This window comes from Aedes aegypti, chromosome 2 (assembly GCF_002204515.2).
Source record: "Aedes aegypti strain LVP_AGWG chromosome 2, AaegL5.0 Primary Assembly, whole genome shotgun sequence".
NCBI lineage: Eukaryota > Metazoa > Arthropoda > Insecta > Diptera > Culicidae > Aedes > Aedes aegypti.
Genome location: NC_035108.1, coordinates 356,959,606 through 356,974,014, shown reverse-complemented (window position 1 = coordinate 356,974,014; position 14,409 = coordinate 356,959,606). Strand labels below are relative to the sequence as shown.

Genomic DNA, 14,409 nt, shown 5'->3' with positions numbered 1-14,409 from the left:
TGGTTGCATTCGTCGTTACAGCTAATGTCAAGTGGCTTCTAAAAAACTACTTATTTTTACTTTTTGAATATTTTTCACCCAAAATTTCTTGCTTTCTGAACTTGTTTTGTTTATTTCTTTCAGCAAAGCTACATAGAAAAAAGCAACAGTTATTTTACGCAAAAATAGGAATTTGACCAAAATTGTAAGGTATAAAACCAATTAAAAACAATACAATGTTCTGTTACAATATATTATATTGTTTTTGAATTGTATATCCAAACAAGAATTATATTGCTTCAACATTCAATTACAATACGCTGTATTGTATCCAATACGTTATATTGTACATTAATGGTTTATTCCATTCACTGAATGATACGTTTCTATCCGGGTATCACGCATACCAAATATTTTTTCGAATAATGCTTTCATTTACAAGATACCTGAAGTTAGATGCCTTTCCCCATACAAAATTAAACGAGAAAACTTCTGCTGATCAACTGTGGACAAGAGCAAAGCAGGTAATCCATTCTCGAAGCGCTTCTCTAACGAAAATAAACTTGAAAACCTCAGAGGGACCTTGGTTGGAATTTCAACAGTATGACCAGAAGAAAAATTCCTCAAAAATTTCTAGATGAGAAAATTGTTTCAGGATTTCTAAAATTTTAGGTGAAGTTATGGTAGGATAATTTCCTGAAGCGAATTTGTTGAAGCCTAACATTTTGGAATTTTCCTAAATCAAAATTACATTTCTGTGAAATATTCGAATAAAACTTCCGTTTTACATAACAATACTTCCTCGAATATTTACTATAGACCTGTCGTTTATGTAGAATACTAAAATCCTAGATATGTACATATATAATAATTCAGTATTTTCTTTCCTTTTTTAGATCGGTACGAAAACATGAACGGGCTCTGTTGAAGCTTCCCTGCCATTATGCTCCATTATTTGAATAACTATTGAATGCAACAAAAATGTTATAAATGATGCAATAAAATAATTTATGATTTAAATAACTATGTACTGATGTATTTTGTTTGAAACATATTTTACCTTTCTCCCGTTAAATTCTTTTCAATGGTTGATTAAATTGCTTTTATCAATTCCCAAATTACAATACTAAATAACTCAATCTGTAAGGTAAAACTCGATTTTAAAGCCTGATTTGCTGCTGGAAAGAAATCGCTGAAAAAAATTCTCGCCGATTGCTTGCAGAAATTTTCTACGACGACTCCCGTTTGAACTGACATTTCTTTCCAACTGCGTACTACGATCAAGAAAAAGCGCTTACTTGATCGATTCCTCGCAGGAATTTCCCATACATCAAGATAGGCCAAGAAATTACTTGTCAGCAGCGAATCAGGCTTAAACATAAATATGATTATTGAAAAAGGATAAAAAGCAATTTAATCGACCATTGAACAGAATTTGTGATTACTTATTTTTCTTTTCAATCGCTTAGATTACATAGCTTCCATATTACATCGCATCGATTACATCGTATTATGTACGTTGAAATTATTACATCGGAGAAATTACATCGGTCGTGTTTATTACACCAATAGGGCCCATTCACAAATTTCATAACGCTGAAGGGGGTGGGTGGGTGTCCATGGTATGTTACAGCTCATTAAAAATTTGAAAAATTTCCATACAAAATGCGTTACGAGGGGGTGGGAGGGTATCAAAAATGGCCATTTTTGGCGTTATGAAATATATGAATAAACCCAATAGCTCGCGAGTACGTCGGGCTGTGTAATATAGCACGACCGAGGGAATGACTTGGTTGCAGCGGTTTCGATGTAATATTCAACAACTTTGTTTGCTGTGTACCTCTACAATTCTTACCACTCAACATCTCCACTGCAGGCTGTGTGATGTACCTGCTTTCCAACAAATCCAGAACCTTGCCTCCCCCTCAGACTTTACCCAAACTCAAAATTTAGCTAAAATTTCTCCGTGCAGCAAAAAAAAACGGCCCTTTACGAAAAACATCCAACTTCATCGACTCGGTAAAATCGACAAAAGTTTTGTCGATGTCGCTTTTGTTCGTTCGCGTTGACGGAGGGGAAAATTGCAGCTGAGCTGACATCACGGTAGCTTGCGATTACCCTTTAAAGGGTAAAAATTTACCCATTTCCGCTAGAAGTGCCTCTCCACATTTAAAGAGTAAACACGGTTTACTCTTTAACGGGTAAAAGCGGTTTCTGTCAATGAATGGGTATTTTTTTACCCTTTGTAGAAGTGTCGAATGTTCTACAAAATGGGTAAAAATATACCCTTTTTGGCAACAATATTTTGCTGGGCGTTCAAATATATTGCAAACAAGGGAGATTTATCATATAAAGTAAAAATATAATTATAAAACATTAATTCAATATGTTTTTTATTTAAATACACCTTCGGTTATAAAGTTTAGTGGCAACAATTAAAGACACAGGTCTGTAAATGCTGCTTACAGCTTCTTTCCAGGTTCGTCCATTTTTTCGGTCAAAGATCTGGAAAATGAAAAAAAATTAGAACCATTAAAATACAATTTTGATATTTCTATATGAGCATGGTATTCGCCAATAGTATTATACTTACTTGCGGGTACTTGGCGTCCTGGAATATAGATCATTAATATTAACTTCAATGGCTCAACGAGTGGCTCTTCCGTCAACTGATAGTTGTGCAGGATTTATTTTGTGATTCCAACTAATTTTTCACCCATTAATGAGTAAAATTTTACCCGTTTTTACACTTCATGCGAGTTAAAAGAAAGAGTATTTTTTTACCCATCTCATGATTGTGAAATTCCCCCATTTTATGACAGAAATGATTGCTATTCGATAATGGGTATTTTTTTACCCATTAAAGGGTATTCGCAAACCACCGTGATCGCCTCGCCGTCGCCGCAGACAAAAGAAAAGAACAGGCGGGGGGAAAAAGAAGCCTGTCAGTGAATTTTCTTTTCCGCCGTGCTCTGTCGCTACCAGTAAGTGCTCTGAAGTGGTCCAGTTCAGTTTTCTTGAGAAAAAGTTAGTATTTTTGGGATTAAAACAAATAGGATTCGTATTTTATGGTTGATGGCAAGTAGATATTAGTGATTCGTGAGAAATTTCGTAGAATTTACACAGTTTTGACCGAAAAAAAGTGTCTTAAAAAGTGATGAATGGCATGCTTCGATGCTATCGAATAACCTGCAGTGCTAATTTTGATTACATAAAAATAGTGAAAGTTTATTTTTAGTAAAAAATGTGCCAAAATTAGGTGGCGTCGAATAGTTTGAACAAATTTAAATATGGCAGTGCATCGTAAAGATCGATAATCGCAGTGCAGCAGCAGAGAAACATGCGGAATCACGGTAGCTCCAGTTGATGACCTTGAATTTTCTCTCGTTTACAGGCAAACCCCTCCGAAAAGTGCGGAACCTGTTTCTTCATAGAAGAATATTGTTCTCTTGCGGTGCCAAGCCACATAATTGTCCACAACATATCGTTTAGCAGAGAATGAAGACTACCCAAATAGCAAGATACGCCATCCGTCTCAATTACGGCCAGGTAAGTGACGATCAGAACAAAGTAGATTCTATAAGAGGAGGAAGTGGAACCGAGCTTCACAGACGATGATTTTTACGGCGCAAATCAATGATTTTTGTTACGGTGGCGCCTGTTTGAGAATCCTCTGTTGGGATTCCCGTTTTCTGACTGTGTAGGATTTGTGTCGTGTCGCCTCAATTAGGTTCTTCTTCTTTCTGGCGTTACGTCCCAACTGGGACAAAGCCTGCTTCTCAGATTAGTGTGCTTATGAGCACTTCCACAGTTATTAACTGAGAGCTTTCTTTGCCAATTGACCATTTTTGCATTTGTATATCGTGTGGCAGGTACGATGATACTCTATGCCCTGGGAATCGAGAAAGATTCCAACCCGAAAAGATCCTCGACTGGTGGGATTCGAACCCACGACCCTCAGCTTGGTCTTGCTGAATAGCTGCGCGTTTAGCGCTACGGCTATCTGGGCCCCTAATTAGGTTCTATAATACCTAAATGAAAACATTATTTCGATTTGGGTAACCAAAATGAAAAATGTCTAGATGTTTCTTTCACGTGATGCGAGAAAGAACATCATTATGGAAAAGAAATGGACTTTGGAAATTTGATTACGTTTGCTTCTGATAAAGGCGCATTTCGCATGTGGTATCAATTTTATTCACTTTCTATTACAGTTAAACCTCCATGAGTCGATGTTCCATGACTCGATATCGACTCATGGAACCATACACTGAGGCAAAAATCTCGCATGATTTTCATAAGATCACACTAATGAACGCGTTTTTTATTATTTTTTTTGTTGGTTCATTAGACACTTGCGTATTTCATTCGACGAGATTGAGATTCATAAGACAAGTGTAATTTTTTCATAACAATCAATTGTCAATGTCATAAGAACGCTTATGAACCCCATTGCTCATAATCCGCGTTGAAAAATAGGTTAACCAACTTGGGAAAATCAAATTTTTATCCATTTTGTCATGTCGCAATTCGATTAAAGCACTTTACTGTAAGCATTAGAATCGATTTGCGATACGATAAAATGGATGAAAATTCGATTTTCTCTAGTTGGCTAACCCATTTTGAACGCGAAGAAGTATATTATAGCAGCGAAACATTATTGAGAAAAGTTGTGAAGAACGCCTGAATTGGTGCAGGTTTACGTTAGGGGCGGATTAATGGATGAGGGGGGTTTGTGATTTCTTACGCGTCATACAAATTGTTTTGAATTTTCATCCAAAAATCTTATTCTTTGGATCCAATTCCTTAATCTGATTGAAAGAAAGTGTTAGTTACAGCGGAATTGATGATAAATAGAAAATATTTACCCTTTGATGCATTAGAAACGGAGTCAGCCAGCGACAAATCAGCAAACACGTCCATTTCGGAAGCCATATTGAATTTCTGATAGTGAAATGGCTGTACCGAGAAAATTTGCCTCACGTGGTTCTTCACAATGATGAGCAATGGGGTTCATAAGCGTTCTTATGACATTGACAATTGATTGTTATGAATAAATTACACTTGTCTTATGAATCTCAATCTCGTCGAATGAAATACGCAAGTGTCTAATGAACCAACAAAAAAAATAATAAAAAACGCGTTCATTAGTGTGATCTTATGAAAATCATGCGAGATTTTTGCCTCAGTGTACTGAAAATCAAATTTCATGGTTACTATGATGGCCCACTCAAACGGCTTTCAATAGCATTGCTGTTCCATGACTCGATATTTCCATGAGTCGATGGTCCCTTTCATATCGACTCATGGAGGGTTGACTGTATGTATCGCCATTGACGTGAATAGGGGGAGTCCAGTAGGTGGATTGCGGCACACATTTTCTTCCAAGAGAAAATTCTTTTCTCGAAAGAAAATACGCTCCGGAGTTCGCCTACAGGAGGAGAATATATATTTCCTCAATTTCCGGATGATCATTGTTTGACCAAGATGTAGTTTTATATACTGCAATACTGTCTCCTTTATGTTCTGGATGTTGAAGTTCATCGAAGCACGCTTATGAATAATTCATAACTATTAGCAGAATTTGTTTGTATTACTATTTAGAAAATCAAACTCTTGATCTATTAAGTATGATTACAAAATTTAACACAAGGTTCGATTTATTATTAAGGTCAATTTTCTAGACAATTTTACTCAAATCAATGTTTTTCATGTTCCGCAAGCCTCGTAGGATAAATTTACGACTCGTGCTGTAAAAATCATCATTCTGCTACTTGTTTCGTAAACTACTATAACCCATACGATTAAACCAGATTTAGGGCTTAAGCGGTGGTGAAGAAACCGCTTATAAGAGAACTGTAATGAGATCATGCGTTTTTTTTTTCAAATCTCGTCATCCGAGTTAAAACCGATGAAACTGTCCACACAATGTATAATTATCATGTTCTTATGTTGCTAATGAAATGTTCTTTTTTGACTATTACGTAGACTGTTTTAGTTTCTGCTGTTCTAAATGTTCTTATTTGTCAATCCATCAAACAAGTCATTAGACTTTTTATTTAGGTAATAGAATCTTTCAAACATTAACGTTAAAAATAACTCAGCCGTTGACGTTAAATCAACGCTGTTCGTTAACGTTAAACCGATTTTAGAAAAAAATCAACGCATTATTCGTTAATCGTTACAAGTTAACGTCACGATTTAACGAGTTTACTAATTTGACGTTTGAGCGGTGCTGATTTCACTAGTTGCCGTGATCGACGGTTTCGCGCGTGTTTTCGTCGAAAAATATTCTGTCCATTACATTCAGAAATGCTTTTTTTCTTCTTTTGAGCAAAGGCTGTTTTTTTCTAGTTATAGCGGATATTGTAGGCTTCTAGGTGATGCAAATGATTCTGATCTAACAACTAACAATCCATTAGACCTTTTTTTTCTCTCTCTGTTCGGATGCGCCACTGCAACCAGTATTTCTATTGTTGCATTACCCGTATCCTTAGTGTATAGTGCATGAAATGCACTCTCAGTATCCCGCAAGAAATCCTCAGTGTCCGATAGGAATCTGCAGACATCCACAAGAATCCGTTGACATTTCTGAGAAGTCATCAAGTACAAGGAACCCCCTAAGGATTCTCTAGGGTAAAGTGAGGAAACTCATGTATCATAGACCTAGCGCGTAAGGAATATTTTGATTATGTTGAGACCCGTATCTTTGATTAAAAATCTTGTATAGAATTCTAGATCGTCTCTTAACAAATCTATTTTTTACAGAATCTAACAAAGAGAGAACCTAGCTCTAAATAGTTGACGCAGAAAGATCAATGTACACGCTAATACCACAGAAAAAGTTAAAACACTCTCAATCGTATTTATTGCACGCTTGAATGATATTATTGAGAATAAAATGTATTTTGCGCTGTGTTCGCATTTGTCATAAACATAACAACTATATGTTTTATTTGTTTTATTTGACAACAAACAAAACAACCAACATTTTATGTTGTTTTAAACCAGTAAAATTAAGTTTGATTTACCAAGATGGGACTAAAAACAAACTAAATTTCTAGATTGAATTTAAAAATGGATTAGCTGCTTGTGTTGTTTTATTTCTGTCATTTGTTACTAATATTTGTATTATTTTATAAGGCATTTTATATTGAAAAGTTTAGTTTGACTGATTTGACCAATTTGCTACCAAGTTTGTTCGAGCTTTTGATACAAATTATATTTTAGTTTTCTGATAATTCATTTAATCAGTCGAATTGAGAAGATTGAGGATATATACTGTAATGGATCGTTAAACTGAAATATTAGCTGAACATTTAATTTAATGTTTGAATAACTAGCTTTGGTATACTCTAAGTTGGTAGAGCGGTCAACGGGAGAGAAGCCCTTGAACTCCTCGCAGGCCGCACAAAAAAAAAAGCCGCGAGCCGGATGTGGCCCGCGAACCGTGGGTTGGGCAGCCCTGATGTAAATTGTCTGCAGTTCGAAGACGTGACTTTACTAGTAAGAAAAAATGTTATTTCTTGCTTCTAAATCGGTGATGAGATATCGATGATGTATAGCTTCGTTATGATATTGAATCATTTTTAAATACCTCAAGTTAGAGTGACAATTCTCACATTTGTTCATAATTTGTGTTTTTAAAGCAAGTTTGAGAAAATCTGACTAACTGAAAATATTCTTCAATTTCTCTTGATTCAGATTCTTTATTTTACCAAGTTCGATGAAACATGCATTAGTTGAGCAAGTTCACTTACATCTATTCCAGTCTCCTGGTTAAAAACTATAGGTTTTTTAAGAACTAGCTCATGTATTTTTCAGTAGATATGTCTTTCACAGTGTACATTTATAACAAAGACAAATTAAAGACCACCATGTCCCTTGCAGTTGCCCAAAATTTTATAGCTCATAAGGTAATCTAGAATGCTGTGAAAAGTGTACTGCGATCTGTCAAACTTGGGTACCTTTTGTACTACCGAGGGACGAAATGCAGTACTAGAAGTGGTACCCAATCTGAGCCCGAGTGTGACGGACCTGTTTATAATTTATGACTGATTGGCTGTTGATTTTTTAGTAGCCCAAATGTGAACAAGTTAACCAAATGGGATATTTTTTAATTAATTCAAATGGTTCTGTTTGTCTTGTTTCTTTCAAACAGCTATTACCGTGCTAATTGGAGGTCGACAAATAAAGCTGTCGAAACAATCCTTCAATTTTGTGATAGCCATGCAGCTTTATTATGTAAAGTATTTAACTATAACAAAAAGGATTATTCAGTCTTATGTTCAAATTTTGAGAAATTTCAAAAAGTTATTTGTTACCTGTTAAAAAGTTTGAAGAAATGATTTACTGGCTGCTGAAATGCTTAACTTCAAATAATCCTAATTTCCAAACTTGTACTAGTTTTGTTTGACCTTTTGGTTTCAAGAGGTCGGAAATTCATATTCACTTACACCTTAATTCAACCCATACAAAATTTTAAACTGCGTGCTAATTTATAATTCTTTTAAAACTCTTTTTAACTCTTAAACCGAATTGGAAAGGTGAACATGTTTCCTGCTTTTAGTCTCCTTTGTATTATTTGTATATTTGTAATTCATTCGAATTTTATGTAATTGGGTGAAAAACGTTATCTTGGCAAAAAAGTGTCCTTGAAAGTGACACAGGGTATCAGGTTGATCATCGATTTGGGACATTTTTGAGGTTATGATTTATCTCTATACGAAAGAGTATGTTAGTCATATACGATCTATTACCTCAAATGAGAAAGGACTATGGCATTCTAAAGTCTTATGGTTTACGCCAAGTCTGATTATTTACGCCTATGTGTATCGCTATCTTTGTCAACTGATTAGTATCACATGTTTCTAAGTGGGGTCCCTAAGTTGCTTCAAAATGTTTCAAAAGTTTCTTAATATAGTTTTCTGGAACTATAAAACGGGATGAGTAAAAAAATTTGGACACATGGAAACTAAACGGAAATCTTAGTGATTTGATCACTTTTTTTGTCACTATAAAATCTTTTTTAAATCATTTCTATCTAAGTCACTATTTGCAACTATTTTGGGTAAATAGTAAGGCCATCCCCATATTGGTTCCAATAACTTCAATATTCTATACGTATATCTCGTGCTTATTTTCTACAGTAAAATTTAAGATATCTCGTTGTAGATATGATGAGACATTTTTCTTCTATTGTCAACCCAAGTAATCATATTACTCAAGCTGTGATTTATGCACAAATACGGTGTATATAAAGCTGTATAACCACAATTAAAGTTGATTCAAAGTGGGAAAAGGCCCCACGTGCCAAATCGATGTTATAATTTATTAACATTAATTCGTCATTTCTGAAACCCTTTCCCACTTTAAATCAACATGAATTGTGATTATACAGTAATGCCAGACATACACACTTAAATGGATTCGCCGAGAACCCAACAGCCGATATATCGGTAATAATTTGACGATTCTCGGTAAAACTTTTACCGAGATTTCGGTAAACGTTTACCGAATCTCGGTAACGTTCACCGAGATCTCGGCAAAAAATTTGGTTTGCCGAAATCTCGGTAAAATAAGTACCGAGATTCGGCATTCAAAATTACCGAAAGCTCAGCTGTTGGGTTCTCGGCGAAAAGTTTTACTGAGGTCGGTGAAATAATTTAAGTGTGTAGGGAAGGTGTACCGGTATTCGCCATGTACCAGTTATTCGCCACCCCAGATTTTATACCGTTTTACTTCATATATGGTTGCCAATTGTTTAGTGTTTGCGAAATTGCTTTGAGATGATACGGAAACATTCTTGGAAACCGCAAAATTTTCTCAGAAAATAATAGAAAAAAATCATTTTCCTTAAACTTTTTGCTCCTTTGCACCTATTTTTCGCCACCTGTTCCTGAATTCGCCACCCTCCATAAGAAATCAACGTAAGTGGCGAATTCAGGAACCGAAATTAAAATCGTGGCGAATACTGGTGCAAGTGGTCCAGTATTCGCCACCACCATTTTTAAAACAAAAACAAAGTTTCTGATTAGTTTTTATATTTTCCCTGCTGAGCATGGATTGAAAGCTTTCGTTCAATGTCCAGACAGTAACCAAAGGTCTTTTGATTTATAAATAAACAATATTTTTCCTTAGGGTGGCCAAAACTGGTACACTTACCCTATATACATCGTAAAATTTAAAATCACGACGCGAGAGTTTTCTGCGCGGTGCATACGATGGAGAACTCAAATTTATTAGCATCAATCTCGAAACAGCACACGACTACGCTACATCATTCGGCGCTATGCACAGGTTCGGAAATTACCGGCTCGAGGTGGAAACAATTGGCTCTCCATTGACGTATCTCCAGTGATTCAAATCGAGCGCCTTACGGGTTTTATTTAATTTTACAAATCTAAACGTAGATTTTGCCCTGTAGATTGAGATGAGGCATCTTATTGACTAGTTCTACTGACGTTTTTAGAATCCCGATCATCAGATAAGAAAACGATTTCCCGTTGGTGTAATAAAGTCAAACCAGAAATACGTGTTTCAGAAATTCTACGAATACTAGTTGAACTGAATTTAAGTTCTTCATAAGTTTACTGTTTCGGATTTACAAAAACCGGTATCTTCAAAATCGATTTATAGAACTGCATATGCAGGACATATCGTAGAATAAGTTTGAAACCGCTTGTATAATATAGTTGCCTATATTATTGCGATCGATCAAGTAATTTCCCGACGTGAAACCCCACTGCGCTAACATACGCTATCGTAGTTGATTGATTGGTGACTGGGGTTTGCAAAAGGAAACACCTCCAAGTTATCCTAGTCTCAAGTGTCTGGTCTCTTGTATGATGAGTGCACTACCATTGCCTGTTAGCGATGGCCGGCGCGACAATGACGAACAGACACGGCGCTAAATGCGAGACATACCTACCTAACTGTCTTATTGCGCTTGAACTCTTAAAGTTTATTTATACATCGCCCGCCTACGACTTGTGTTTTCGTTTTGCGTATTTCGTATTAAACATCTACCCGGTCATTTCATATGTATTTGTTCTACGCCGTGCTATTTCAATGGGATCTGAGAACCCGGGTATAACAGACAAAGCGACATGATACTTTCGTAACGGTCAATCGAGTACATTTTTCGAGAATTCTTACGCCATACAATTTATTTTTGATTTTCATACAAAAAACTTACCATGGGGGGAGGAGGGGTCGAAAACCCCCGAAAATTGTCTAACGTAATTAATGGATCACCCCAATACGCCGTGTGGTAGCTCGACAAATGTCTTAGTAGACCGTGACTTTTGAAAATTAATTATTATTGTTGAGCTGTCAAGTCTATAAGTACCACATTGGCGACGAGCAAGAACCTTCTGCGGATAAGTTGAAAATTCTAGTCGGCACCTGCAACTAGAGGTAAATATAAATTGTCTGCATTCCCGACGGATAGCATCTGATCGGATCAGACAGGAGGAAAAACGAAAAAGTCTCGCCTCCTAGGAGGGAGGCGCCTTAACGGTGGGTGAAAATCCGTCCGGAGAAGGCAAGAATGGCTATCGCCTCATAAGCGGGAGTCGCCTTAAATACGGGATGGATGAAAGTCCAGCCGTAAGAAGGCAAAAATATCTCGCCTTATAAGAGGGAGATGCCCAAACGGCAGATGAAAATCTGACCGGAGAAGGCATAAATGTCTCGCCTCGTATATGAGGGAGTCGCTTTAACGACGGGACGGATGAAAATCCAACCGCAGAAAGCAAGAATATCTCGCCTGTTAAGATAGAGATACCCACATGGCCGGTGGAAATCTGACCGGAGAAAGCAAAACAATTCTCGCCTCAGAGGAGGGAGTTTCTTAAAAAGGCAGATAGAATTCTGATCGAAGGAAGCAGAAATGTCTTGATACATTGGAGGGAGACGCCTTGCCGGCTGAGGAGAATCCTACAGGATAAGCCGAAAATGTGCGATAGGGTACATGAGGGAAGCGTTCTTACAACGGGAAAAAACAACCGAAGAAGGCAGGTGGAACTGGAAAAACAAAGTTGGAAAACAGAAACAGAAGTTGGAAAAAGTGTTGAAAAGACAGCTTTAAAAACAAGGAAATTTCGAATAAAATATGGTAATGACATAGATTGCGTTACTCGTCGAAGAAAAAGAGATGTGGTAGCTCGACAAATGTCTTAGTAGACCGTGACTTTTGAAAATTAATTATTATTGTTGAGCTGTCAAGTCTATAAGTACCACACGCCGCATATTGTGGGCAAATACGACCTCAGCATCTTTTTCACTGAAGAATCCGCTGCAGATCATTGGCATTGAGTGCAAAAAACAAAACGTTTAGCCGTAAAGCGACAGAGCTTCATTCGTCGATCAAGTTGTTTAGCATTCTTCTGATTCTGTTTGCAGGCTGATACAAATATTAATTTTCTCTTATGTCACCCCCCCCCCCTCCATTCAAAAAACCAAAAATTTTGAAGGGGAGAAAAAAAAGATTCATCATTTTTTTGGCATCAGTTGGGTTTTTTTAATTTTCGAAGTAAAACACAGGTAAAATAAAGGTCCAGATTACGATTGAAAAAAGTTGAACAACTATCGTTCAAAATAAACATTCGAAAAAATAACTTTTTTTTTCTATTTCTATTTTTATGTTTTTGTTCCAATCAATATCAAGATTTGTCGTTTGTGTGGCTTATCGAATATAAATAAGTATATCGGTCAAGTTGTCTTCCTATGATGAGCGGAAGAAGCAAAACAAACCATACAGTTGAAATAAATTATGTTACGCCTTCTGAATGCGATAGTAAGTTGAATGAAACACAATACCGGAACACGCTTTGAGTGGATGACCGTGAAATAAAATATTCTCGTTTCACTTCTTGTTTGCATTGCTTTGTTTTGCAGATCATGGAACGTCTGAATGTGCCATTATTAATCTTTCTCTTTTGGCTTTTTCTTGTTTATTTTGTAGGTGAATGAATTCGCTGCTGGCTCAAAGTCGTCCGACCGCACGACGGTTCGATCGGCAGCTCTCCTAGCTGCCCTCGGAATTGGTCTGTCGTCGTTCAGCATGAAACAGATGCTGACCAAGCAACCCAAGAGAAAGTACTAGGATGGGGAAGTAAACTGCATCACTCACTACGATCATCAACCTACCAAACAACAATATTGAACATGAAGATGTTGAAGCTCAGAACATGTGTGACTTCAAATACCATTACATAACGGACTGCGATGCCGCAAAAAGGAACTGAATGCGGGTGGTTTCGAGCGATTGCTGATTAGAATGAACGAGACAATTTCATCGATTTGTTTGCTTATGAAAAAAGGTACGTTAGCTTTGAGGAAATAATTTCCCTTGTTGCATTACAACACACACAAACAAAAATCTGGATCAAGATAGCCAGTTGACGAGGGCATGAAGAGGCGCTCAGCATATATCTAAACGACATCATCTTGACCATAGCGAATCCCCATGGAGATTGGTTGATATGGTTGGATCACGATGAGGATTCTTCTTTGCGCCACCAAATGCTGATTAAATTTGGTTTCTAGTTTTAGTTAGCCTTATCAAATTGTTTATTTTATAAGATGGATGTTATAGCTAATAACCGCATCAAGCGAACAAAATTCGAAATGAATGTAAAGGATGAATGCGTAGCACGGGAAAACAGCAGGGAGAGGGTTTGAGTTTTTCATGAACGAAAAATTGAAACTGGGTTCAAAATTGTAACAATGATTTTAGACGCAACCGTGTGATCTCAATTGAGTCGTTCATAGCTTACCAAGCAATGATGACTGTAACGGAATTTTTGCAGCACTGTGTATGGTGTCGATATTTATTACTAAATGTATGACTTATTGTTTGAGGACAAGATTAGTAAAAGAAAATTGTAACGTCATTGCTTTGGATATTTACTAATGCTTCTCAATTGAGATGTTGCGATGGATGTGAATTAGTGATACGAAAAATATCAAAATTATTAGGTGTGTTAACAATTGAGGAATAATGCTAGAATGTGGACGTGAAAGGGAAACTAATTGACGGTACGACATTAACACAATGCAATGCAAGAAGTTTTTACTTCACAATGAGCAGTTAGAATGAATGAAAACAAAGATTACTACAAAATACTTGTGTTTTTTCCTAAAGATTTTATCCGAAAGCCAGTTTTTCCTAAGTCGGTCAGTGACTACAAACGATCGCTTATCGAAGATTCAACGAAGCCCTCGAGGTCTGGGAACTTCCGACAGTAATTATACCAGCAATGTCAAAATAACATCTGAGATTAATGGGATCAATGAAAAGATGGTGCCCTTTGGTCATCTGCCAACCACCAAGGAAGTACTGAATAACCAACATGTGAACGAAATAACCCAACTTTTGAGAATGTTTGGAATCAGCGGAAATGATGAACCTATCAGTAGCACGAA

At 36.6% G+C, this 14,409-nt stretch overlaps 1 protein-coding gene and 1 long non-coding RNA gene across 3 annotated transcripts in view; both read left to right on the top strand.

Annotated features, from left to right (window-relative positions):
* Window positions 1-1,005, top strand: part of LOC5572175 — a 42,863-nt gene extending 41,858 nt beyond the window's left edge. The window contains exon 4 of the mRNA XM_021846392.1: window positions 876-1,005. Coding sequence (XP_021702084.1) covers window positions 876-907 — 32 coding nt within the window. The 3' untranslated portion in view covers window positions 908-1,005. The remainder of the gene's footprint in view (window positions 1-875) is intronic.
* Window positions 1,006-2,897: 1,892 nt separating this feature from the next.
* On the top strand, window positions 2,898-14,109 carry LOC5573401. Of its 2 annotated transcripts, none has more exons than XR_002500799.1 (3): window positions 2,898-3,006; window positions 3,374-3,528; window positions 12,947-14,109. It is a non-coding gene; the product is annotated as an uncharacterized LOC5573401 (long non-coding RNA). The 2 variants fall into 2 exon arrangements; XR_002500800.1 differs by having other exon boundaries at window positions 2,942-2,963.
* The last annotated feature ends 300 nt before the right edge of the window (window positions 14,110-14,409 follow it).